The 26,545-nt window shown below is 40.3% G+C and overlaps 1 protein-coding gene across 1 annotated transcript; it reads left to right on the forward strand.

The window, feature by feature from the left end:
* The first annotated feature begins 332 nt into the window (after nt 1-332).
* Nucleotides 333-25,185, forward strand: LOC139757123 (uncharacterized). The gene is made up of 2 exons (XM_071677221.1): nt 333-420; nt 21,923-25,185. The coding sequence occupies exon 2, from the start codon at nt 21,994-21,996 to the stop codon at nt 23,521-23,523; it is 1,530 nt and encodes a 509-aa protein (XP_071533322.1). The 5' UTR covers nt 333-420; nt 21,923-21,993; the 3' UTR covers nt 23,524-25,185.
* Nucleotides 25,186-26,545: the final 1,360 nt, after the last annotated feature.

Here is a 26,545-nt window from a genome sequence, read left to right on the forward strand (position 1 = left end):
TTTCTTTCATACTATTCGCCATTTCCCGCATTAGCGAGGTAGCGTTGAGAACAGAGGACTGGGCCTTTGAGGGAATATCCTCACCTGGGACCCTTCTCTGTTCCCTCTTTTGGAAAATTAAGAAAAAAAAAATGCGCTCTTCTTATTAACTCTTTTGATTCAACTGAAATTCTACACCAACTTAATCAACTTAATCCCATATCTGATCCACGATAATATCATAGGTAATTATAAATTCTATAATTGTACTTAATTTTCGTTGAAAAAAATATCAGATGGTATTATAGGTTCTGCTTGATCAAAAAACAATTATATAAATTTTTGATGATATACGAATTTGATGCAGGCAGATGACCAGTCGATGGTTGGCATGGAAAAGACGTTTTCGATAAACCACTGAATTTTGAAGTTTGGTCGTAGGTAAGTTGTTTCAGACGAGTTTTTTTCAGCAAAACGAAACGTAGTTTACTTACTGGTTTGGTAAATAACTTTAGATTTACCCACTTTGTTGAAGGTATCGTGTGTAGAAACATGCAGTGTCTGTAAATGGCGTCTGGATAGTCTGTGGACATTTATATATATTGTTTGTTTCCCGTAAAGTTTAAAAGTAGTGAATGCTGTTTGATGATGGAAACACTTGTTGCTCATAGACTGTTACTGTATTTCGATGTCATGTAGAATTTTAAACTTATATTCTTGAATTCCCAAAGCTAACATAGGATGCCCAGGTTTCTTTTTCGGCATACTGGTCGTTATCGGTTTGGCGGTACTTCTAAATTTCACCATTTTTTTATTATCGAAAACGCAAAATTTATCAAATATGCTTTGAATTTGTAGATTACATATACTTTAACATGGTACTGATCATTTTTGTCTGCATCGTATCGTACGATTGGTAATTCCGCCAACTTTCGTATAGTTTTAGATGGCCGTTGCGTGTACCGCCCGCTGTTGTCAGGCAAACAATTTTATTCGACCGAACTTCATTTCGGCCCAACCAGACCAGTTAGATTGGTGGGTTAGTCCTAAGATTAGGTTAGGTTAGATGAGAACAGGTAAGTCCTATGATTAGGTTAGGTTAGATGAGAACAGGTAAGTCCTAAGATTAGGTTAGGTTAGATGAGAACAGGTAAGTCCTAAGATTAGGTTAGGTTAGATGAGAACAGGTAAGTCCTAAGATTAGGTTAGGTTAGATGAGAACAGGTAAGTCCTAAGATTAGGTTAGGTTAGATGAGAACAGGTAAGTCCTAAGATTAGGTTAGGTTAGATGAGAACAGGTAAGTCCTAGGATTAGGTTAGGTTAGGTTAGGTTAGATGAGAACAGGTAAGTCCTAAGATTAGGTTAGGTTAGATGAGAACAGGTAAGTCCTAAGATTAGGTTAGGTTAGATGAGAACAGGTAAGTCCTAAGATTAGGTTAGGTTAGATGAGAACAGGTAAGTCCTAAGATTAGGTTAGGTTAGATGAGAACTGGTAAGTCCTAAGATTAGGTTAGGTTAGGTTAGATGAGAACAGGTAAGTCCTAAGATTAGGTTAGGTTAGGTTAGATGAGAACAGGTAAGTCCTAAGATTAGGTTAGGTTAGATGAGAACAGGTAAGTCCTAAGATTAGGTTAGGTTAGATGAGAACAGGTAAGTCCTAAGATTAGGTTAGGTTAGATGAGAACAGGTAAGTCCTAAGATTAGGTTAGGTTAGGTTAGATGAGAACAGGTAAGTCCTAAGATTAGGTTAGGTTAGATGAGAACAGGTAAGTCCTAAGATTAGGTTAGGTTAGATGAGAACAGGTAAGTCCTAAGATTAGGTTAGGTTAGATGAGAACAGGTAAGTCCTAAGATTAGGTTAGGTTAGATGAGAACAGGTAAGTCCTAAGATTAGGTTAGGTTAGGTTAGATGAGAACAGGTAAGTCCTAAGATTAGGTTAGGTTAGATGAGAACAGGTAAGTCCTAAGATTAGGTTAGGTTAGATGAGAACAGGTAAGTCCTAAGAGTAGGTTAGGTTAGATGAGAACAGGTAAGTCCTAATATTAGGCTAGGTTAGGTTTGATGAGAACAGGTAAGTCCTAAGATTATTTTAGGTTAGATGAGAACAGGTAAGTCCTAAGAGTAGGTTAGGTTAGATGAGAACAGGTAAGTCCTAAGATTAGGTTAGGTTAGGTTAGATGAGAACAGGTAAGTCCTAAGATTAGGTTAGGTTAGGTTAGATGAGAACAGGTAAGTCCTAAGATTAGGTTAGGTGAGATGAGAACTGGTAAGTCCTAAGATTAGGTTAGGTTAGGTTAGATGAGAACTGGTAAGTCCTAAGATTAGGTTAGGTTAGGTTAGATGAGAACAGGTAAGTCCTAAGATTAGGTTAGGTTAGATGAGAACTGGTAAGTCCTAAGATTAGGTTAGGTTAGATGAGAACAGGTAAGTCCTAAGATTAGGATAGGTTAGATGAGAACTGGTAAGTCTTAAGATTAGGTTAGGTTAGGTTAGATGAGAACAGGTAAGTCCTAAGATTAGGTTAGGTTAGATGAGAACAGGTAAGTCCTAAGATTAGGTTAGGTTAGATGAGAACTGGTAAGTCCTAAGATTAGGTTAGGTTAGGTTAGATGAGAACAGGTAAGTCCTAAGATTAGGTTAGGTTAGATGAGAACTGGTAAGTCCTAAGATTAGGTTAGGTTAGGTTAGATGAGAACAGGTAAGTCCTAAGATTAGGTTAGGTTAGGTTAGATGAGAACAGGTAAGTCCTAAGATTAGGTTAGGTTAGATGAGAACAGGTAAGTCCTAAGATTAGGTTAGGTTAGATGAGAACAGGTAAGTCCTAAGATTAGGTTAGGTTAGATGAGAACAGGTAAGTCCTAAGATTAGGCTAGGTTAGGTTTGATGAGAACAGGTAAGTCCTAAGATTAGGTTAGGTTAGATGAGAACAGGTAAGGCCTAAGATTAGGTTAGGTTAGATGAGAACAGGTAAGTCCTAAGATTAGGTTAGGTTAGATGAGAACAGGTAAGTCCTAAGATTAGGCTAGGTTAGGTTTGATGAGAACAGGTAAGTCCTAAGATTAGGTTAGGTTAGATGAGAACAGGTAAGGCCTAAGATTAGGTTAGGTTAGATGAGAACAGGTAAGTCCTAAGATTAGGCTAGGTTAGGTTTGATGAGAACAGGTAAGTCCTAAGATTAGGTTAGGTTAGATGAGAACAGGTAAGTTCTAAAATTAGGTTAGGTTAGATGAGAACAGGTAAGTCCTAAGATTAGGTTAGGTTAGATGAGAACAGGTAAGTCCTAAGATTAGATTAGGTTAGATGAGAACAGGTAAGTCCTAAGATTAGGTTAGGTTAGATGAGAACAGGATAGATGACTTACAAATGCTCAGTGTATATAGCCTGTGGGGATCAGCCTGGCGTTCCCTGTCCCGTTGCATTAGTGAATGTAGAACCAAAGGAAATCATAACATCTGCAAGGTTTAGGATAGTATATTGTCTCTATTTGACATTTTAAAGTTACGTGCAATTTTATGAATATTAATAATAGTCTTGGATGCTTTATAATAGTAAGTGAAAAGTATCGCTTATATCAAATAAAGCCAGCGGGACAGTCCAGCTGACTAGCGCCACCCATGGGATGAACAGTAATTTCCCCATAGTACACATCCACTGGACATGTTTAAAGTTGTACATTCTGATCTAGGTAATAGAATAGTTTCGGACGTCCACCGAGTTTTGAGATTTTTCAATTTTGGAATCGTTAGGTAAGACAGTTTTGAGACCCTTTTCATCTATATCATTTCTCCTGTAAGTCATTATTTACCTAGAAAATCAAAATCCCTTTCTTAGAAGATCAGTAATTCTTTTTTTTTTTTGTCCGTTTATGTGAGGAGCGTTCATGTCTTCGTATGTTGTCTGAACATGAAATGGTCATTATGAATTTGTGTCAACCAATCACAGCTCGATCTGTGCCTGCGCAGGCCTAAAACCTTACCTAAGAATAATTCAACTTGACTTCTTTACAAACAATAATGGCGTCACACGCGTCGGCAATCTTGAATTAAAATAGATGATTGTTTGCTTGATTACCGACCGTAAGATGCAAACAAACAAATTTAGAATTTTTTTTTTTTTTTTTATACCTCGTCGCTGTCTCCCGCGTTTGCGAGGTAGCGCAAGGAAACAGACGAAAGAAATGGCCCAACCCCCCCCCCCATACACATGTACATACATACGTCCACACACGCAAATATACATACCTACACAGCTTTCCATGGTTTACCCCAGACGCTTCACATGCCTTGATTCAATCCACTGACAGCACGTCAACCCCTGTATACCACATCGCTCCAATTCACTCTATTCCTTGCCCTCCTTTCACCCTCCTGCATGTTCAGGCCCCGATCACACAAAATCTTTTTCACTCCATCTTTCCACCTCCAATTTGGTCTCCCTCTTCTCGTTCCCTCCACCTCCGACACATATATCCTCTTGGTCAATCTTTCCTCACTCATTCTCTCCATGTGCCCAAACCACTTCAAAACACCCTCTTCTGCTCTCTCAACCACGCTCTTTTTATTTCCACACATCTCTCTTACCCTTACGTTACTTACTCGATCAAACCACCTCACACCACACATTGTCCTCAAACATCTCATTTCCAGCACATCCATCCTCCTGCGCACAACTCTATCCATAGCCCACGCCTCGCAACCATACAACATTGTTGGAACCACTATTCCTTCAAACATACCCATTTTTGCTTTCCGGGATAATGTTCTCGACTTCCACACATTTTTCAAGGCTGATGTATATGATTTACATAGTGCGTATTGATAATTCGCTACTTAGATAAAGTATGATAGGTGTTCTTTAGAGTTATACAGGGTTTCTGTTTATCGCTGGATTTCTTTACACTTATAAACGATACTAACCATTATTTAAACTGTCCATAGCCATCACTATTGTTTCAGAAGTGTAGATAACTGAAACATCTAGAAGAGGTAATTAACCATCACAGACCTCGAAATATTAGAGTTCCCTAAGGATGCTTTGGTTCAAGTTGATAACTTAAAACTTAACTAATTAACAATGGTCAAGGTTAATTGCCGAGCTGGATGGCTGCTCAGTAATGGATATGGTTCTCATGGAAACTACTATTAGGTCAGGCGAGTACCCAAGCATGTAATTATTAGAAAACTCATTTTGCGTTCGTGACGTAATTCTTGTTGCCATAAGTTTTTGATTATGAGGATGTTTGAGTCTTGTAACTTAAAACTTAGTGTCAGGAGTCTTGTCAGTAGCTTTGTAACTTGAAACTTAGTGTCAGGAGTCTTGTCTGTAGCTTTGTAACTTGAAACTTAGTGTCAGGAGTTTTGTCAGTAGCTTTGTAGCTTAAAACTTAGTGTCAGGAGTCTTGTCAGTAGCTTTGTAACTTAAAACTTAGTGTCAGGAGTCTTGTCAGTAGCTTTGTAACTTGAAACTTAGTGTCAGGAGTCTTGTCAGTAGCTTTGTAACTTGAAACTTAGTGTCAGGAGTTTTGTCTGTAACTTTGTAACTTGAAACAGTGTCAGGAGTCTTGTCTGTAGCTTTGTAACTTGAAACTTAGTGTCAGGAGTCTTGTCAGTAGCTTTGTAACTTGAAACTTAGTGTCAGGAGTCTTGTCAGTAGCTTTGTAACTTGAAACGTAGTGTCAGGAGTTTTGTCTGTAACTTTGTAACTTGAAACTTAGTGTCAGGAGTCTTGTCTGTAGCTTTGTAACTTGAAACTTAGTGTCAGGAGTCTTGTCTGTAACTTTGTAACTTGAAACTTAGTGTCAGGAGTCTTGTCTGTAGCTTTGTAACTTGAAACTTAGTGTCAGGAGTCTTGTCAGTAGCGTTGTAACTTGAAACTTAGTGTTAGGAGTCTTGTCTGTAGCTTTGTAACTTGAAACTTAGTGTCAGGAGTCTCGTCAGTAGCTTTGTAACTTGAAACTTAGTGTCAGGAGTCTTGTCTGTAACTTTGTAACTTGAAACTTAGTGTCAGGAGTCTTGTCTGTAGCTTTGTAACTTGAAACTTAGTGTCAGGAGTCTTGTCTGTAGCTTTGTAACTTGAAACTTAGTGTCAGGAGTCTTGTCTGTAGCTTTGTAACTTGAAACTTAGTGTCAGGAGTCTTGTCTGTAGCTTTGTAACTTGAAACTTAGTGTCAGGAGTTTTGTCAGTAGCTTTGTAACTTGAAACTTACGCTTACAGAGTCTGGGTAGGAGCCTAACTAGCAAGAGTAAGGAGTTTGGGTAGTAGCCTAACTTGTATAGACAGTTGGGAATCTTTTAGTTTGAAATTTACAAAGGAAAGAGTCTGGTTGGTAACCTGTCATGAAAAAGTTACTGACTAGAGTGTCTGGTCAGGAGCCTAGCCTGTAAACTTATATAATAGAGTAAGGAATCGGATCAGTAACCTAAAACTTCGTGAAAGGTGTCAGGTCAGTAGCTTAATTATTAGGAAAATTATGTCGATGATAATCTTGCCGAAATTTGGAAATCATGTGACAGCTTTTACATTCATAGCCTGATCATATCTTGACTCGAAAGTGTTATAGTATTAATATTGACTGCTCTCGTTTATTTATTTTTTTTTGTACTGCCCGGCTATCTAATGATCACGGTCGTTATGTTTTCATTCATATACATGCACTCGTTAAGGTATGGATATTGTTTCCTTGTATTTACTAAAACTTTTTAGGAAAAGAAATTGTTTTCCCTTCCTCTCCAGGGACTTAACGCTGCCCAACATGCACGGCTAAATGGCAACGTCGTTCTAATCGGGAATTATTTAAGTGATGGTTATCTTGTTAACTTTTTTTCATGAATTACCTTTCGCCAGGCCGTATTACCCTATGGTAGGGTACGGTTTATATTGAAGTAGGCAGAATTATTTTTAGGTAAAGTTGATTAGTTTGATTAGAATTGAAGATGGCAACAGGTAAGAGCTCTCGTACGACCTTGGTGGACTGAGAACAGCTTAAACTTGTGACTTTGTCTTTGAATTTGATTGAAGTGTGTGAGTGTGTGATAAAGAAACATACTGAAATAAGTTTATCAGTAGCAGCCTCAGTAATGGTCTACCTGGATTCTTTTACCACATAAAAGCAAAGAAGTGCAGTTACTGATGCCCTTAATAAATTAGATACTGTTGTAAGAAGACAATAGATATTGTTTTTCTTGTCATTGCCAAAGACATTTTGCAAAGTTGTACGGTTCGAGGAAATAAGGAAAATCGAGGAAGTAAATAGTGAATATAGTAAATGGAACCTGTGTTGGGTGATGTTTTGTCAGATGTTTTGAAGTGTATTTAAATGTTTCGGCAGATAAATCCAACGTAGAATGACAAGCATAAAAGAGGATAGGGGGAGGAAACAGAAGCAGACCTTCGTTTATTCTACAAATGGGCAGAAGCGAAGGTAATTGCTGGAGTCAAGAGAAATTTAAACACTCAGGTCATCGGTAGAACTTCCCTAGGAAGGACCGACGGGAAAGGAAATGTAAAGAAGACGTAGTTCAAGGCTTGGGACATGTAGTAAGAAATTATAGAGAACACTAATAAAATGACATCATCTGGTCGGGTAATGAGTGAAATGATAACGAGAAGTCAGCACGAGAGTTGGAACACAGAAGATACGTCAAACGCTATCTTGTATTTTATGGCCACCATAAGAGATCATGGGAAATTAACAAGTGAGGAAGAATTCCGAAAGACCACATGAGAGCAGTTGAGGGATTGTAGCAGTTCGATTAACGTAAGGTTAAAGAAATTGAACTCAGGAACTTGGAAAGAAGAGAAAGATCTCTGATAAAATATGGTTATCAAAGAATTAAGGGTATCAAGACTTTTATGCTTGTTTTGAGGCGTCCCTGCTTGAAACAAATACACTAAATGGCCCTTTGAACATTGTACCTCATCGCCGCTGCCTGGCTCCACGTCCCCAACCCGTGTGGTTTCGCTTGGAAGTCTGTTTCGCCATATCTGTACAGTCTCCTTTTCCCGCCTTCATTTAAACGGGGAGTGGGGGGCGGGGGGAAATCCATATTTGTATAGGTGTCTTCAGTCTCAAGCAACTATGATTAACGCCAGGAAGAACTCCGAGTGTTAGTTCCCCATTCTATTTGTCGGGACTGTTGCCCTATTTGACCTGACCTTTTAGTATTCGTACTGAATTTGACACCGAAGGGTAGTATGACTTAACTCGTCAGGACTCGTGTCGTATTTAACTTTGTAGGGTAGTGTCACTTGACTTGTCGGAACTCGTGTCGTATTTAACATTGTCGGGCCTCATGCCGTATTTACATCATAGGGTAGTATGTCTTATTTGTTGTGACTCTTGCTGTATTTGACAGTACGGAGTAGTTTGGCTGGACTTGTCAGAACTCTTGCTGTATGTACACGAATTATCTCTTTCCGGTGTCAGAGTGGAGGGCGTGCTTTAATAGTAGCTTTATTTCACACGCAAATGTAGATAGCACCAGGAGAGATTCCTGTAGTGTTACACATATACTAAGTTGGGGCAAGGTTCAGCATTGGCCTACGTGTCACATTAGAATGTCTGTACAGCAGTAAACAGAATTTATCAAGATTTTTTTACTTGATTTTTGCCGTTGATTAACAACAGAACACAGTGCATACGAACGCGCACCTTCTTGTAAAACACAATGCTTTCCAACAGCAAGGAATATATATATATATATATATATATATATATATATATATATATATATATATATATATATATAATTTTATTATACTTTGTCGCTGTCTCCCGCGTTAGCGAGATAGTGCAAGGAAAAAGACGCAAGAATGGCCCAAACCCACCCACGTACACATGTATATACATATAAACCCTCACACGCACAAATATATATACCCACATTTCAACGTTTACATGCATATACATATACATATATACACAAGTACACATCCACACTTGCTGCCTTCATCGATTCTCGTCGCCACCCCGCCAAACATGAAATGGCACCCCTTCCCCCCGCGCGCGTGCGAGGTAGCCCTCGGAAAAGAACAAAGGCCACATTCGTTCACACTCAGTCTCTAGCTGTCATGTATAATGCACTGAAACCACAGCTCCCTTTCCACATCCAGGCCCCTCTAAGCTTTCCGTGGTTTACCCTAGACGCTTCACATTCGCTGGCACAATCCATTGACAGCACGTCGACCCCGGTGTACCGCATCGTTCCAATTCACTCTATTACTTGCACGCCTTTCACCCTCCTGTATGCTTAGGTCCCGATCGCTCAAAATCTTTTTCAATCCATCCTTTCACCTCCAGTTTGGTCTTCCACTTCTCGTTCCCTCCACCTCTAACACATATCTCTTTGTCAATCTTTCCTCACTCATTCTCTCCATGTTACCAAACCATTTCAGTACACCCTCTTCTGCTCTCTCCGCCACACTCTTTTTATTACCACATATCTCTCTTAACCTTTCATTACTTACTCGGTCAAACCACCTCACACAACGTATTGTCCTCAAACATCTCATTTCCAGCACATCCATCCACCTCCACACAACCGTATCTATAGCCCAAGCCTCGTGACCATATGATATTGTTGTAACCACTATTCCATTAAACATACCCATTTTTGCTCTCCGAGATAACGTTCTCGCCTTCCACACATTCTTCAACGCTCCCAGAACACTCGCCCCCTCCCCCACCTTGTGACTCACTTCTACTTCCATGGTTCCATCCCCTACTAAATCCACTCGCAGATACCTAAAACACTTCACTTCCTCCAGTTTTTCTCCATTCAAACTTACCTCCCAGTTAACTTGTCCTTCAACCCTACTGAACCTAACAACCTTGCTCTTATTCACATTTTCTCTCAACTTTCTTCTTTCCGGCACTTTACCAAACTCAGTCACCAACTTCTGCAGTTTCTCACCCGAATCAGCCACCAGCGCTGTATCATCAGCGAACAACAACTGGCTTTCATCTTCCGCAAAGCTTTCACTGCCTCTTTGTTTACCAAACCATTCTCCCTAACCCTCTCACTGTGCACACCACCTCGACCAAAACACCCTATATCTGCCACTCTATCATCAAACACATTCAGAATACTCGCTCTATCTCCTTCTCACATCATCACTACTTGTTATCACCTCCCCATTAGCCCCCTTCACCGGTATTCCCATATGTTCTCTTGTCTTACGCGCTTTCTTTACGTCCTTCCAAAACATCTTTTTATTCTTCCAACTCTTATTTGCCCTGTTTTTCACCTGTTGCACCTTTCTCTTGACCTCCTGCCTCTTTTCTTTTATACATCTCCCAGTCATTCGCACTACTTCCCTGCAAAAATCGTCCAAACGCCTCTCTTTTCTCTTTCACAAATAATCTTACTTTTTCATCCCACCACTCACTACCCTTTCAAATCTACCCACCTCCCACCTTTCTCATGCTACAAGCATCTTTTATGCAACCCATCACTGCTTCCCTAAATTCATCCCATTCCTCCCCCACTCCCCTTACGTCATTTGTTCTCACCTTTTTCTATTCTGTACTCAGTCTCTCCTGGTACTTCCTCACACAAGTCTCCTTTCCAAGCTCACTTACTCTCACCATTCCCTTAACCCCAACATTCTCTCTTCTTTTCTGAAAACCTCTACAAATCTTTGCCTCCACAAGATAATGATCAGACATCCCTCCAGTTGTCCCTCACAGCACATTGACATCCAAAAGCCTCACGCGCCTGTCAATTTACACGTAGTCCAATAACGTTCTTTGGCCATCTCTCCTACTTACATACGTATACTTAAGTATATCTCTTTTTAAACCAGGTGTTCCCAATCACCAGTCGTTTCTCAGTACACAAATCTAGAAGCTCTTCATTTCCAGTTACAACACTGAACACCCCATGTACACCAGTTATTCCCTCAACTGCCACAGTACTCACCTTTGCATTCAAATCACCCATCACTATAACTCGATCTAACACACTCATTCAGCTGCTCCCAAAACACTTACCTCTCATGATCCTTTTTCTCATGACCAGTTCAATAAAACCTTTGTCCTTGGGACCGAGCCCCTGAATGTTCTTGGGTCCATCCTTGAAGGATTCAGCCTGCAGATATACCTTGGAACATACCAAGAGGTTATGAAACAACATACGAGAGCCCAATCCTCGAGAAGGATGGGAAGGGTTATCCATTGTATTACCTAGTGAGATAAGAATTCTGGTCCCTTTTCTCGTACTGAACATATGCCGTTAACGTGGAGCATTGCGACAGAGGAAACAGTAGCCAGTGGACCAGTGCGAGATTATGCGACGGTTGAAAAGTTCACGGTGCCAGAACAAAGTTTTTTACTTATGTACTTCTAAATCTCACGCGTGCCATATTGTACAGCTCCTAGAATTTCGGCTCATCTCAGTAGCAACATCGATATTGCGCATAATCATATCAATACAATGTCTTGGACACACTACATAATGAACATAAAATCAGCTTGCCTGATGGTAAGAGTGTTGTACACATGCAGTTGTTTTTTTACTTGTGAACAGCTATTCTGTAGCTACAGAGGTCTTATTACCCCCAGCATGGAGTAATATCATATATGGAGGGGGGGGGGGTGGTTTGCTTGTATGCTCAAAAGACCATCAGTCTTCTTCCTTATTCATTATACCGCTGCCGTGTTTCTTGAACGGTTAATTTCCGTCCACCGTGATGTTGCTTTGCGGAGACGTAGCCACACGAGGATGGGCCACTGTGACACTGGAATTCTCGTTTGTCTTTCCCTATACCACGTAACTTTCCCACATTCAAGAGATGGGTTCTACGAACACCCTGTGTCGGATACTCCCCTTCTTTTCCCGAGGACCTATCACCTTACCTCTGATCTGAGATTGCCACCACTGGGGCAAGCCTATCCCCATGCCATATTGGCTACTGTACACCATAATACCACAAGCGAATGCAGTATGCCTCCTCTGCACTATCAGTGACCAAAATGCTCACCGTAGAGGGAATGCTAACAAGTTCATCTTCAGCGAACCTTAAAGTAAACATAAGTTTACCTCCAAGGCTTCTCACTAAACACTCACCTTCATCGTCATTGCCATTATAGATCATGTCATAGGTCATCTTCGACTACACACTCTTCTTTCCATCCTTATGTTCACTACATCTTTACCTACACTCCACCATTACTGGTCAGGGGCAAGACCATCATCTTCACCCTCGTCTTCGCTCCACGCTCCTACTCACCCTTATCTTCGGTTAACCTAGACGCAAGTGGTCTTTTCTTTTTTTCCTGGAGGGGTCAGGTCAGAGGCCATTTCCATTATCCACTCGTCACCTTTTGCCACTGACCTGATCTTTATGGGTTAGGTCAAGTGCCATCTTCACTGCGCCATCTTTTTTCACTCCACCACAACCTCATTACTACAACTTGGACACCATTAGCCTTTAATCTGACCTTTCTGGGTTAGGTCATACGCCTTATTCACAGTTAAACATCGTTACATTTTCATCACTCGACACGACTGTCCTTTGAGATGACCTTGATCCCTCGGATGAAAGGCATCTTCACCACACCAGTGCCACCACAGGCCTGTGTCTTGACTCCACAAGGTTCAGGTCAAAGGCCCGAAAGAGCCCTGGTGAAAATGTATTTGACCTGCGTCTGACTTGTTGGATCGTACTTGCTTTGTTTCGTGATGCTCACTTGAAAGCAGAGGTAGGAATGTACCGCTGTTGATATGTTTTCGATACTTTTTTTTTCTTAAATTAGGATCCAACACCTCTTTTCGATACTTTTTTTTTCTTAAATTAGGATCCAGCACCTCTTTTCGATACTTTTTTTTCTTAAATTAGAATCCAACACCTCTTTATCAGCTTTAATGACCCCGGCATTTCTTTAGCATTAATCCTGGCTTACCATCCAACCATCAGTTGATTTGCTTATACAGGTAACACATATTGATCAATGTTCTTAGATCGTGAGCTTAGGCCCCAGGAGAAACATCTTATGTTTATGATAAGGGTGAGTGCAGCCAGCCAGCTCAGGAGAGGGATGGGGTACCTACTTGAAATCAGGACAAAGGCTGTAAGTCAAAACAACTTCAGACGAATGTATGGTACATTCTATTAGGGGAACAACCTTATGATGCCAGTGTAATTGTCGACACTTACAATGTTATTTCCATTTTTTTTTTTACGAAAATTGTGAAAACTTTTCCCACCAACGATTTTGGTAGAAAAACGAAATGCTTGTTTTGTATTGCTTCAACCCAGACAACTAGTCAGTGTTTTGATATTAAAGGTAATTTTTCACATAGGTGCTCTTGTGTTACGGAAAATAAGTGCAATATATATATATATATATCATACAAACCTCCAACAGCCAGGATCGAACCTGGGACCCCTTGTGCAAGAGGCAGGCATGCTAACCGCTAGGCTAAGGGACTGTATAATAGGAAACAACTATTCGAAATACTAAGTACTCGAATACCCTTCGTCTCACAGTGGTGAGCAACGGGGTCTATCGGTTGTTTCCGAACAGAACACATAGCCAGCTTATAGCGTTTTACCGAACCTGACTGTACAACGCGGAGTTATATGAATACGAATAAAATGTATATGAACGCGCACCTTCATAGAACATACAAACCTCCAACACTTTATTCGTATATATATATATATATATATATATATATATATATATATATATATATATATATATATTATACTTTGTCGCTGTCTCCCGCGTTTGCGAGGTAGCGCAAGGAAACAGACGAAAGAAATGGCCCAACCCCCCCCCCCCCCCCCCCCCCCCCATACACATGTATATACATACGTCCACACACGCAAATATACATACCTACACAGCTTTCCATGGTTTACCCCAGACGCTTCACATGCCTTGATTCAATCCACTGACAGCACGTCAACCCCGGTATACCACCGCTCCAATTCACTCTATTCCTTGCCCTCCTTTCACCCTCCTGCATGTTCAGGCCCCGATCACACAAAATCTTTTTCACTCCATCTTTCCACCTCCAGTTTGGTCTCCCTCTTCTCCTTGCTCCCTCCACCTCCGACACATATATCCTCTTGGTCAATCTTTCCTCACTCATCCTCTCCATGTGCCCAAACCACTTCAAAACACCCTCTTCTCTCTCAACCACGCTCTTTTTATTTCCACACATCTCTCTTACCCTTACGTTACTCACTCGATCAAACCACCTCACACCACACATTGTCCTCAAACATCTCATTTCCAGCACATCCATCCTCCTGCGCACAACTCTATCCATAGCCCACGCCTCGCAACCATACAACATTGTTGGAACCACTATTCCTTCAAACATACCCATTTTTGCTTTCCGAGATAATGTTCTCGACTTCCACACATTCTTCAAGGCCCCCAGAATTTTCGCCCCCTCCCCCACCCTATGATACACTTCCGCTTCCATGGTTCCATCCGCTGCCAGATCCACTCCCAGATATCTAAAACACTTCACTTCCTCCAGTTTTTCTCCATTCAAACTCACCTCCCAATTGACTTGATATATATATATATATATATATATATATATATATATATATATATATATATATATATATATATGCTCTGTGGAAGGTAATAAGAATAGATGGTGTGGGAGGCAAGCTGTTAGAAGCAGTGAAAAGATTTTAGCGAGGATGTAAGGCATTCTTTCGTCTGTTTCCTTGAGCTATTATACTTTGTCGCTGTCTCCCGCGTTAGCGAGGTAGCGCAAGGAAACAGATAAAAGAATGGCCCAACCCACCCACATACGTATGTATATACATACACGGCCACACACGCACATATACATACCTACACATCTCAACGTTTACATATATATATACACACAAACAAATGCATTTATACACATGTACATAAATCTTACTGTCTGTCCTTATTCATTCCCGTCGCCAACCCGCCACACATGAAATGATCCCCTCCCTCCGCATGTGCGCGAGGCAGCACTAAGAAAAGACAACAAAGGCCACATTCTTTCACACTCAGTCTCTGTCATGTATAATGCACCGAAACCACAGCTCCCTTTCCACATCCAGGCACCACAGAACTTTCCATGGTTTACCCCAGACGCTTCATATACCCTGGTTCAATCCATTAACAGCACGTCGACCCCGGTATACCACATCTTTACAATTCACTCTATTCCTTGCACGCCTTTCACCCTCCTGCACGTTCAGGCCCCGATCACTCAAAATCTTTTTTACTCCATCTTTCCACCTCCAATTTGGTCTCCCACTTCTCCTCGTTCCCTCAGCCTCCGACACATATATCCTCTTTGTCAATCTTTCCTCACACATTCTCTCCATGTGAACAAACCATTTCAAAATACCCTCTTCTGCTCTCTCAACCACACTCTTTATATTCCCACACATCTCTCTTACCCTTTCATAACAAACTCGTTCAAACCACCTCACACCACATATTGTCCTCAGACATCTCATTTCCAAAACGCTCCCAGAACTTTCGCCCCCTTCCCCAACCTATGACTCACTTCCGCTTCCATGGTTCCATCCGCTGCCAAATCCACTCCCAGATATCTAAAACACTTCACGTCCTGCAGTTTTTCTCCATTCAGACGAACCTCCCATTTGACTTGTCCCTCAACCCTACTGTACCTATTAACCTTGCTCTTATTCACATTTACTCTCAGCTTTCTTCTTTCTCACACTTTACCAAACTCAGTCACCAGCTTCTGCAGTTTCTCACCCGAATCAGCCACCAGCGTTGTATCATCATCGAACAACAACTGACACTTCCCAAGCTCTCTCATCCACAACAGACTGCATACTTGCCCCTCTCTCCAAAACTCTTGCATTCACCTCCCTAACAACCCCATCCATAAACAAATTAAACAACCATGGAGACATCACACACCCCTGCCGCAAACCGACATTCACTGAGAACCAATCACTTTCCTCTCTTCCTACACGTACACATGCCTTACATCCTCGATAAAAACTTTTCACTGATTCTAACAACTTGCCTCCTACACCAAATACTCATAATACCTTCCACAGAGCATCTCTATCAACTCTATCATATGCCTTCTCCAGATCCATAAATGCTACATACAAATCCATTTGCTTTTCTAAGTATTTCTCACATACATTCTTCAAAGCAAACACCTGATCCACACATCCTCAACCACTTCTGAAACCACACTGCTCTTCCCCAATCTGATGCTCTTCCCTGCGTGTCGTAGAAGGCAACTAAAAGGGGAGGGAGCGGGGGGCTGGAAATACTCCCTTCTCGTTATTTTTTAATTTTCCAAAAGAAGGAACAGAGAAAGGGGCCAGGTGGGATATTCCCTCAAAGGCCCAGTCCTGTGTTCTTAACGCTACCTCGCTAACGCGGGAAATGGCGAATAGTTTGAAAGAAAAGAAAAAAAAAAAAAAAAATATATATATATATATATATATATATATATATATATATATATATATATATATCTTTTTTTTTTTTCTTTTTTCATACTTTGTCGCTGTCTCCCGCGTTTGCGAGGTAGCGCAAGGAAACAGACGAAAGAAATGGCCCAACCCCCCCCCCCCATACACATGTATATACATACGTCCACACACGCAAATATACATACCTACACAGCTTTCCATGGTTTACCCCAGACGCTTCACATGCCTTGATTCAATCCACTGACAGCACGTCAACCCCGGTATACCACATATATATATATATATATATATATATATATATATTATCCCTGGGGATAGGGGAGAAAGAATACTTCCCACGTATTCCCTGCGTGTCGTAGAAGGCGACTAAAAGGGAAGGGAGCGGGGGGCTGGAAATCCTCCCCTCTCAATTTTTTTTTCTTTTTTATTTTCCAAAAGAAGGAACAGAGAAGGGGGCCTGGTGAGGATATTCCCTAAAAGGCCCAGTCCTCTGTTCTTAACGCTACCTCGCTAATGCGGGAAATGGCGAATAGTATGAAAGAAAGAAAGAAAGAATATATATATATATATATATATATATATATATATATATATATATATATATATATATATATATATATATATATATATATTTTTTTTTTTTTTTATTATACTTAGTCACTGTCTCCCACATTAGTGAGGTAGTGCAAGGAAACAGAAGAAAGAATGGCCCAAACCACCCACATACACTTGTATATACATAAATGCCCACACACGCACATATACATACCTATACATTTCAATGTATACGTACATATACATACACAGACATATACATATATACACATGTGCATATCCATACCTGTCGCTTTCATCCATTCCCGTTACCACCCCGCCACACATGAAATGGCACCCCCCACACCCCCGTACGTGCGCGAGGTAGCGCTAGGAAAAGACAACAAAGGCCACATTCATTCACACTCGGTCTCTAGCTGTCATGTATAATGCACCGAAACCACAGCTCCCTTTCCATATCCAGGCCCCACAAAACTTTCCATGGTTTACCCCAAACGCTTCACATGCCCTGGTTCAATCCATTGACAGCACGTCCACCCCGGTATACCACATCGTTTCAATTCACTCTATTCCTTGCACGCCCCCCACCCTCCTGTATGTTCAGGCCCCAATCACTCAAAATCTTTTTCACTCCATCCTTCCACATCCAATTTGGTCTCCCACTTCTCATTCCCTCCACCTCTGACACATATATCCTCTTTGTCAATCATTCCCCACTCATTCTCTCCATGTGACCAAACCATTTCAATACACTCTTCTGCTGTCTCAAACACACTCTTTTTGCTACCATACATCTCTCTTACCCTTTCATTACTTACTCGATCAAACCACCTCACACCACATATTGTCTTCAAACATTTCATTTCCAATGCATCCACCCTCCTCTGCACAACCCTATCTATAGCCTGCACCTCGCAACCACATAACATTGTTGAAACCACTATTCCTTCAAACATACCCATTTTTGCTTTCCGAGATAATGTTCTCGCCTTCCACACATTCTTCAACGCTCCCAGAACCTTCGCCCCCTCCCACACCCTGTGACTCACTTCCGCTTCCATGGTTCCATCCGCTGCTAAATCAACTCCCAGATATCTAAAACACTTCACTTCCTCCACTTTTTCTCCATTCAAACTTACCTCCCAGTTAACTTGTCCCTCAACCCTACTATACCTAATAACCTTGCTCTTATTCATATTTACTCTCAATTTTCTTCTTTCACACACTTTACCAAACTCAGTCACCAGCTTCTGCAGTTTCTCACCCGAATCAGCCACCAGCGTTGTATCATCATCGAACAACAACTGACACTTCCCAAGCTCTCTCATCCACAACAGACTGCATACTTGCCCCTCTCTCCAAAACTCTTGCATTCACCTCCCTAACAACCCCATCCATAAACAAATTAAACAGCCATGAAGACATCACGCACCCCTGCTGCGAACCAACATTCACTGAGAATCAATCACTTTCCTCTCTTCCTACTCATATACATGCCTTATATCTTTGAAAGAAACTTTTCACTGCTTCTAGGAATCTACCTCCCACACCATATACTCTTAATACCTTCCATAAAGCATCTCTATCAACTCTATCATATGCCTTCTCCAGATTCATAAATGCTACATACAAATCCATTTGCTTTCCTAAGTATTTCTCACATACATTCTTCAAAGCAAACACCTGATCCACACATCCTCTACCACTTCTGAAACCACACTGCTCTTCTTCCCCAATCTGATGCTCCGTACATGCCTTTACCCCTCTCAATCAATACCCTCCCATATAATTTGCCAGGAATACTCAAAAAACTTATACCTCTGTAATTTGAACACTCACCTTTATCCCCTTTGCCTTTATACAATGGCACTATGCATGCATTCTGCCAATCCTCAGGCACTTCACTATGAACCATACATACATTGAATATCCTTACCAACCAGTCACCCCCTTTTTTAATAAATTCCACTGCAACACCATCCAAACACACAAAGCTTTCACTACCTCTTCTCTGTTTAGCTTTCATTTTCCGCAAAGCTTTCACTACCTCTTCTCTGTTTACCAAACCATTCTCCCTGTCCCTCTCACTATGCACACCAACTCAACCAAAACACCCTATATCTGCCACTCTATCATCAAACACATTCAACAAACCTTCAAAATACTCACTCCATCTCCTGTATCATATATATATATATATATATATATATATATATATATATATATATATATATATATATGTTCCTATGAGTCCACGGGGAAAATGAAACACGATAAGTTCCCAAGTGCACTTTCGTGTAATGTGTATATATATATATATATATATATATATATATATATATATATATATATATATATATATATATATATATATATATGTATATATTCTTTCTTTTTTCTTTCATACTATTCGCCATTTCCCGCCTCAGCGAGGTAGCGTTAAGAACAGAGGACTGGGCCTCTGAGGAAACATCCTCACCCGGCCCCCTTCTCTGTTCCTTCCTTTGGAAAAAAAAAAAAAAAGAAAGAGGGGAAGATTTCCAGCCCCCCGCTCCCTTCCCTTTTAGTCGCCTTCTACGACACGCAGGGAATACGTGGGAAGTATTCTTTCTCCCTCTCCCCATATATATATATATATATATATATATATATATATATATATATATATATATATATATATATATATATATATATATATATAATTATATGCTTTTTCGCTGTCTCACGTGGTAGCGCAAGGAAACAGACGAAAGAATTGCCCAACACACCCACATACACATGTATATACATGAACGTCCACACACGCACATATACATACCTATACATTTCAACATATTCATACATATAGATACACAGACTTATGCGTATATACTCATGTACATATTCATACTTGCTGCCTTCATCCACTTGGTCGCCCCACCACACATGAAATGCCCCCCACCCCCCGCTGCGCGCGCGCGAGGTAGCACGAGGAAAAGACAACAGAGGCCACATTCGTTCATGCTGTGTCTAGCTGTCATCTGTAATGCACCGAAACCACAGCTTCCTCTCCACATCCAGGCCCCACTCAACTTTCGTGGTTTACCCCAGACGTTTCACATGCCCTGGATCAATCCACTGACAGCACGTCGACCCCGGTATACCATATTGTTCCAATTCACTCTGTCCCTTGCACGCCTTTCACCCTCTTGTATGCTCAGGCCCCGATCGCTCAATTTTTTTTTTCACTCCATCCTTCCACATCCAATTTGGTCTCCCACTTCTCATTCCCTCCACCTCTGACACATATATCCTCTTTGTCAAACTTTCCTCACTCATTCTCTCCATGTGACCAAACCATTTCAATACACCCTCTTCTGCTGTCTCAACCAGACTCTTTTTATTACCACACATCTCTCTTACCCTTTCATGACTTACTCGATCAAACCACCTCACACCACATATTGTCCTCAAACATCTCATTTCCAACACATCCACCCTCCTCCACACAACCCTATCTATAGCCTATGCCTCGCAACCATATAACATTGTTGGAACCACTATTCCTTCAAAAATACCCATTTTTGCTTACCGAGATAATGTTCTCGCCTTCCACACATTTTTCAGTGCTCCCAGAACCCTCGCCTCCTCCCCCACCTTGTGACTCACTTCCACGGTTCCATCCGCTACTAAATCCACTCGCAGATACGTAAAACACTTCACTTCCTCCAGTTTTTTCCATTTAAACTTACCTCCCATTTAACTTGTCCCTCAACCCTACTGAACCTAATAACTTTGCTCTTATTCACATTTCGTCTCAGTTTTTTACTTTTACACACTTTACCACACTCAGTCACCAACTTCTGCAGTTTCTCACCCGAATCAGCCACCAGCGCTGTATCATCAGTGAACAACAACTGACTTACTTACGAAGACCTCTCATCCACAACAGACTGCATACTTGTCCCTTTCTCCAAAATTCTTGCATTCACCTCCCTAACAACCCCATCCATAAACAAATTAAACAACCATTGAGATATCACACACCCCTGCCGCAAACCGACATTCACTGGGAACCAATCACTTTCCTCTCTTCCTACTCGCACACATTCCTTACATCCTCGATAAAAACTTTTCACTGCTTTTAGCAACTTACCTCCCACACCAAATACTCATAATACCTTTCATATGCCTTCTCCAGATCCATAAATGCTATATACAAATCCATTTGTTTCTTTAAGTATTTCTCATACACTCTTCAAAGCAAACACCTGATCCACACATCCTCTACCACTTCTGAAACCTCAATGCTCTTCCCCAATCTGATGCTCTGTATATGCTTTCACCCTCTCAATAAATACCCTCCCATATAATTTCCCTGGAATACTCAACAAACTTATACCTCTGTAGTTTGAATACTCACCTATATCCCCTTTGCCTTTGTACAATGGCACTATGCACGCATTCCGCCAATCCTCAGGCACCTCACCATGAGTCGTACATACATTAAATATCCTTACCAACCATTGAACAACACAGTCACCCCCTTTTTTAATAGATTTCCCTGCAATACCATCCAAACCTGTTGCCTTGCCGGCTTTCATCTTCCGCAAAGCTTTTACTACCACTTCTTTGTTTACAATCATTCTCCCAAACCCTCTCACTTCCCACACCACCTCGACCAAAACACCCTATATCTGACAGTCTATCATCTAACACATTCAACAAACCTTTGTTTATATATATATATATATATATATATATATATATATATATATATATATATATATATATAGAGAGAGAGAGAGAGAGAGAGAGAGAGAGAGAGAGAGAGGGGGGGGGGGGGGGAAGATCCACAGTCTGGAATGTTTATTTAAGGTTTCATGCCTTTCAACCATTCATTTTCGTTTCTTATCTTTTGAATCTTCTATAATGAAAGGTGCACTCAGTTTGGGATATTTCTTTTTCAGATTTATAGTTAAGCACAAGCATTGAGATTTTATTTTGGAAAACTCGTACAATAGAAGGGGAACCAAGGATTATGGCAGCAGCTGCTTGTGGAGACTCGGACAAAATTAAGGATACCATTCTTCAGCTGCGGCAGAAGATTGAAGAAACGGGGGATGTGTCCTTCTTCATTGTTCCTCCCGTACCAGGTGAGAAAAGTAAGAAACCCCTGGACGAAACCCCACATGAGAGTGTTACAATCAAGAAACACAAGAAATCTGATGCTAGGGTGTCTGAAAATTCTCCAGAATTACTTATCTGTCAAGAAATCATCACCATAAATGATAAACGTATCACCATTGCCAACCAGAATTTGACGGTTGGTGAACTGGCCCAACTCGTAGAAGGAGCAAAGATCGACAGAGCTGATCAACTGGAGCAAATTGCACTCAATGTGAATGACACTTCCACTGATGTTAAAGCTGAGGTGAGTTCACGGGAGATGCTTGTAAAAGCTAAGCTGCCATCTCCAGAGGGTCTTGCTAAAAGTAACGTCCCTTCCACGGAGGCACTTGCAACATCAAAGGCAAAGGATGGGCGAGATGCAACGGAGTCACTGCCATGCTCCACCTCTTCACTTCCCAATAATCATCCTTCGGATGCCAAAACAGATTCAAACGGTTTCCAAGGATCCTCTTCGGTAATACAAGGTGCGCAAACTCTTGAAGGTCAGATTTCAGAAGAAAAGAAGGACGTTACCAGGGAGAGTTCTAGGAGTGATGGTTCCAAGTCGACTCCCGCCGGTGAGAATTCAGATTGTGACGTTCCAAACCACGTCTCCTCCAGTAACTCCGGTAAAAAGGTGGGAAACATAGGAAATAGGACTGTGTCATCGCCGGCAGTGCCCACCAGAGACGCGTTGGCAAATATAAAGCAACCTCTTAGCTCAGCGAGTACATGTAATGGTACTTCAGCTAGCCAGGAAAAATGTACCACAGGGAGGCATTGCCAAAAGTACAGCTTAAGAACTGCACGACAGCAGCCCGAACGGTACGTGAACATTGCTTCTCCACAAGTTCGTCATAACAAGGTCACTAAAACTCCGAGGAAGAGGACCATCAAGATCACGTTACCCTCACTTCCCAATTCTGCCGAGAATAGCCTCCTTGTAATGTTTCGTGAACTTGCCAGATTTCACGGATGTGAGGTGACCCTTGATGGGAAAGTGACGGACCTTGCAAAAATGCCGATGTTTGCCACAGGCTTTGGCACAGGACAACAACAAAGGGTGGTGCCTGCTGTGCTGCCTCGGGACTGTGTTAGATCCCAGGAGGGTTCTACTCCACGTTCGAATCAACAGGTGCCAACCAGATCTTCAGTCGAGAGGGGATTACAGCTCGGAAGCAGTCAGTTCACACCAAGATATTTGCAACTGATGCAGGCACATTTACAGTCTCGAGGTAGCCGACTTGACTTTGGCGCTAATGCTGGTCAAAACGGTTTAAAGGAAGTGAAGAATCCAGAGATTTCTAACGCGAAAGTTAGTTCGGATACCTCGTGTACACCCTGCTCGGACCAGACTACTCAGCTTCGTAACGTCCTCGGGTCTACAAACGTAGCATAAGATATTCAGATATATTGGAGGCGCTAGTGATGCTGTCAGGCAGGCAGCCAAATGAAGATATTGTGTTTCGTTACTGCACAAGAATGTTTTTATTTAGCTTGTTTCCAGGTCCCCAACAGCAACCACGGTTTAAGATGTTGGAGACGAAGAGATCAGTAAAGAGAGCAAGATTAAGGAGAATATATTAGACGCCAGTATTCTTATGAAATTTTGAAATTGGTTGTGAATGCATAATTAAGTTCTTATTTTGTTGTATGGCATTATATGTATGACAATTTTTAAGTTTACAAGGATGCAGTTGTTCTATGAATTATCATGGTCATTCTCAGTGCTGTAATTTTTTTATGTGATAATTTTTATGCAATTTTGATCAAGATGCCATTCTCACTTCAGAAATGCGTGACTTAAAGTTTCGGGTAATTATTAGTTATCCACAAACAACAGGTTTATCATTTCTCTGAGCTGTTTTTCTCTCAGACGGAACTCCTGTAAATAATAGATTGGAATTATTTATAAACGGATAAATTGAGAACTATTATTAGTGAATAAATTTTTGTAGAATGTTCTTTGGTAGTTAAATTTTATACATGGGGATTTAATTATATATTAATTTACATCTTGGTATGCAGATTTTCAAGCCCATAGAAATAATGTTAGAAAGACAGGTTCTGTAATTATGATAGTCAAATTATTAGGTTCTGTAATTTTGATGGTGAAATTATTGTTCATCGTTAGTTCAAAGGGGATAGCAATATTGATGTTAGTGGATTTCTGATAATAGTTGTCAGACTAATTGTTAATTAATGTAATGATCTTGTAAGTTTGCATCATTCTTTACAATCACAATGTCACTTTATGTTAGTGATTTGATTTGAGTTGGAGGTCCACTTTTTAGTTATGTTTGTAGCAGATAAATGCTGTGTATAGTCTTTAAAAACCACAAAAGCACTTGACTTATCCACTTTACAAATGAAAATCAATTTTCTGCTAAAAGTAATTTGTAGTTTGTATAAATAACTTACCTGTAGAGAGAGGAATGAAGTTGGTAAATGAGTTATTGGGATTTTCGTTTTCTCATGAAATTTCTTTTATTTAAGACCAGTTTTTGTTTGAAAGTTTAGAATATAACAAGTAAAACATATATTTTTTTTTATTTTGGCTTAATGTTTTGATATATTTTATCACAATAGAACTCTCACATAACAGGAAAAAAGATGGTTACTATTTTTAAAAACAGTTTTCTTAGGACTCAAACCTCAAACGATAAAGGATCTGTTTGTTAGATTTTGGAGGGCACAAACTTTCAACCCAATTATGGAACTGATTATCTGATAGACAAAAGTTTGTGTGATTTTGGCAGCAGAGACATTTCTTGTGTTTATTTGTAAGGTAATTGTTGATGAGTGGCTCATACCAAACCCTGTATGTTGTAATCATTTGATAGAAGTATTTTTTTTTTTCATTTAAACTTAAGAATTCTATTTTGCATATAACCAAATGTAACAGAAGGCTACTTTTATTTTCGGTTGTGGCAGATAAAGGCTTTGAGAATCATACCCTTTCAAAGAAACTAAATAAGATTAATTATCCGCTCTCTGTAATTTGAAACTATGTGCTCTCTGCCTGTAGAGAAAGAATAAATTGTGTATGCATTTATGAGAAGATCTTTTATTTTTCACGGAACTAGATTCATGTATTAAAAGCAACCGTTTTTGCTCCACTGTAAAAATTCGTGTACCAATCACGGAATAGGGAGGGTTCGTCTTCATGTCCTGAATGTTAACATCGACTCACTCTAATATTTGGGAAATACAAGACTGCAAGCGCATACACAATCATTGCTGACCATAATAGCTATGAGGTAGAGTATTTACTAAACGTGTAAAGAAAAAAAAATGGTCTCAACTTTGTCTTTTCTTATGGAAAATTACGTGTCATAGGCAACATAATAGCAGTAAGGTAGAGTATTTAGTAAACGTGTAAAGAAGAAAGGTTGTCTCAACTTTGTCTTTTATTGAGGGAAAATTACGTGTCATAGGCAGCATAATAGCTGTAAGGTAGAGTATTTAGTAAACGTGTAGAGAAAAAAGAAAATGGTTTCAACTTTGTCTTTTATTATGGGAAAATGACGTGTCATGGCAGCATAGGTCCAGAGATACGAAGTCATGCATAAGACTTACGGAAATGAACTTGTGGTTGGGTAAGAGATATGCGTGAATGGATGTTGTTCTAGAACTGCCTAAAGGATGTAAACACTTACATAACAGTGGCTAGGCTTGTCCCGGTGACCAGGACTTGCTGGGGTCATCGGTGAAGTAACAGCCGTATTTAACAATTGCACCCGCGAATTAGACCCCCAACGATTTTATGGTCTGGATGAACAGTTGTGAAACGTTAAAGGTGACAAGTAGATGGAACTTGGAAGTCCAAAAGATTAACAGTCTACGAAGGATAAAGAAACGTGTTAAATGCATGGCATTATTCTTTTACCTTTGTTGACAACAACTAGTTATATATTGCTTACCTATGGTAACTGAATGGAGAGGAAACCTACCCTAATATATGATACCTACATTTGCAGTATAACAACTTGAGCGTATAATGAATTGTCAAGAATACTTTAGTCAAATTATGAAATGATGGGGAAAAATGCATTGAAATTTTCGACAATAACGTTAAACAAACAATTTGTTTCCAGGAAGCCAAACTAAATCATTAGAATAGTTTCCGTATGTCTGAGGGTATGTCCTACATATAGGTGGATTACTTGAGATATATATATATATATATATATATATATATATATATATATATATATATATATATTTTTTTTTTTTTTTTTTTTTTTTTTTTTTTTTTTGTCGCTGTCTCCCGCGTTTGCGAGGAAGCGCAAGGAAACAGACGAAAGAAATGGCCCAACCCCCCCCATACACATGTATAAACATACGTCCACACACGCAAATATACATACCTACACAGCTTTCCATGGTTTACCCCAGACGCTTCACATGCCCTGATTCAA

Source organism: Panulirus ornatus, chromosome 24 (genome assembly GCF_036320965.1).
Source record: "Panulirus ornatus isolate Po-2019 chromosome 24, ASM3632096v1, whole genome shotgun sequence".
Taxonomy (NCBI): Eukaryota; Metazoa; Arthropoda; class Malacostraca; order Decapoda; family Palinuridae; genus Panulirus; species Panulirus ornatus.

What these genes read in the sequence shown, in the direction of transcription:
- LOC139757123 (XM_071677221.1), top strand. Translation starts at nt 21,994, where the DNA reads ATGGCAGCAGCTGCTTGTGGAGACTCGGACAAAATTAAGGATACCATT.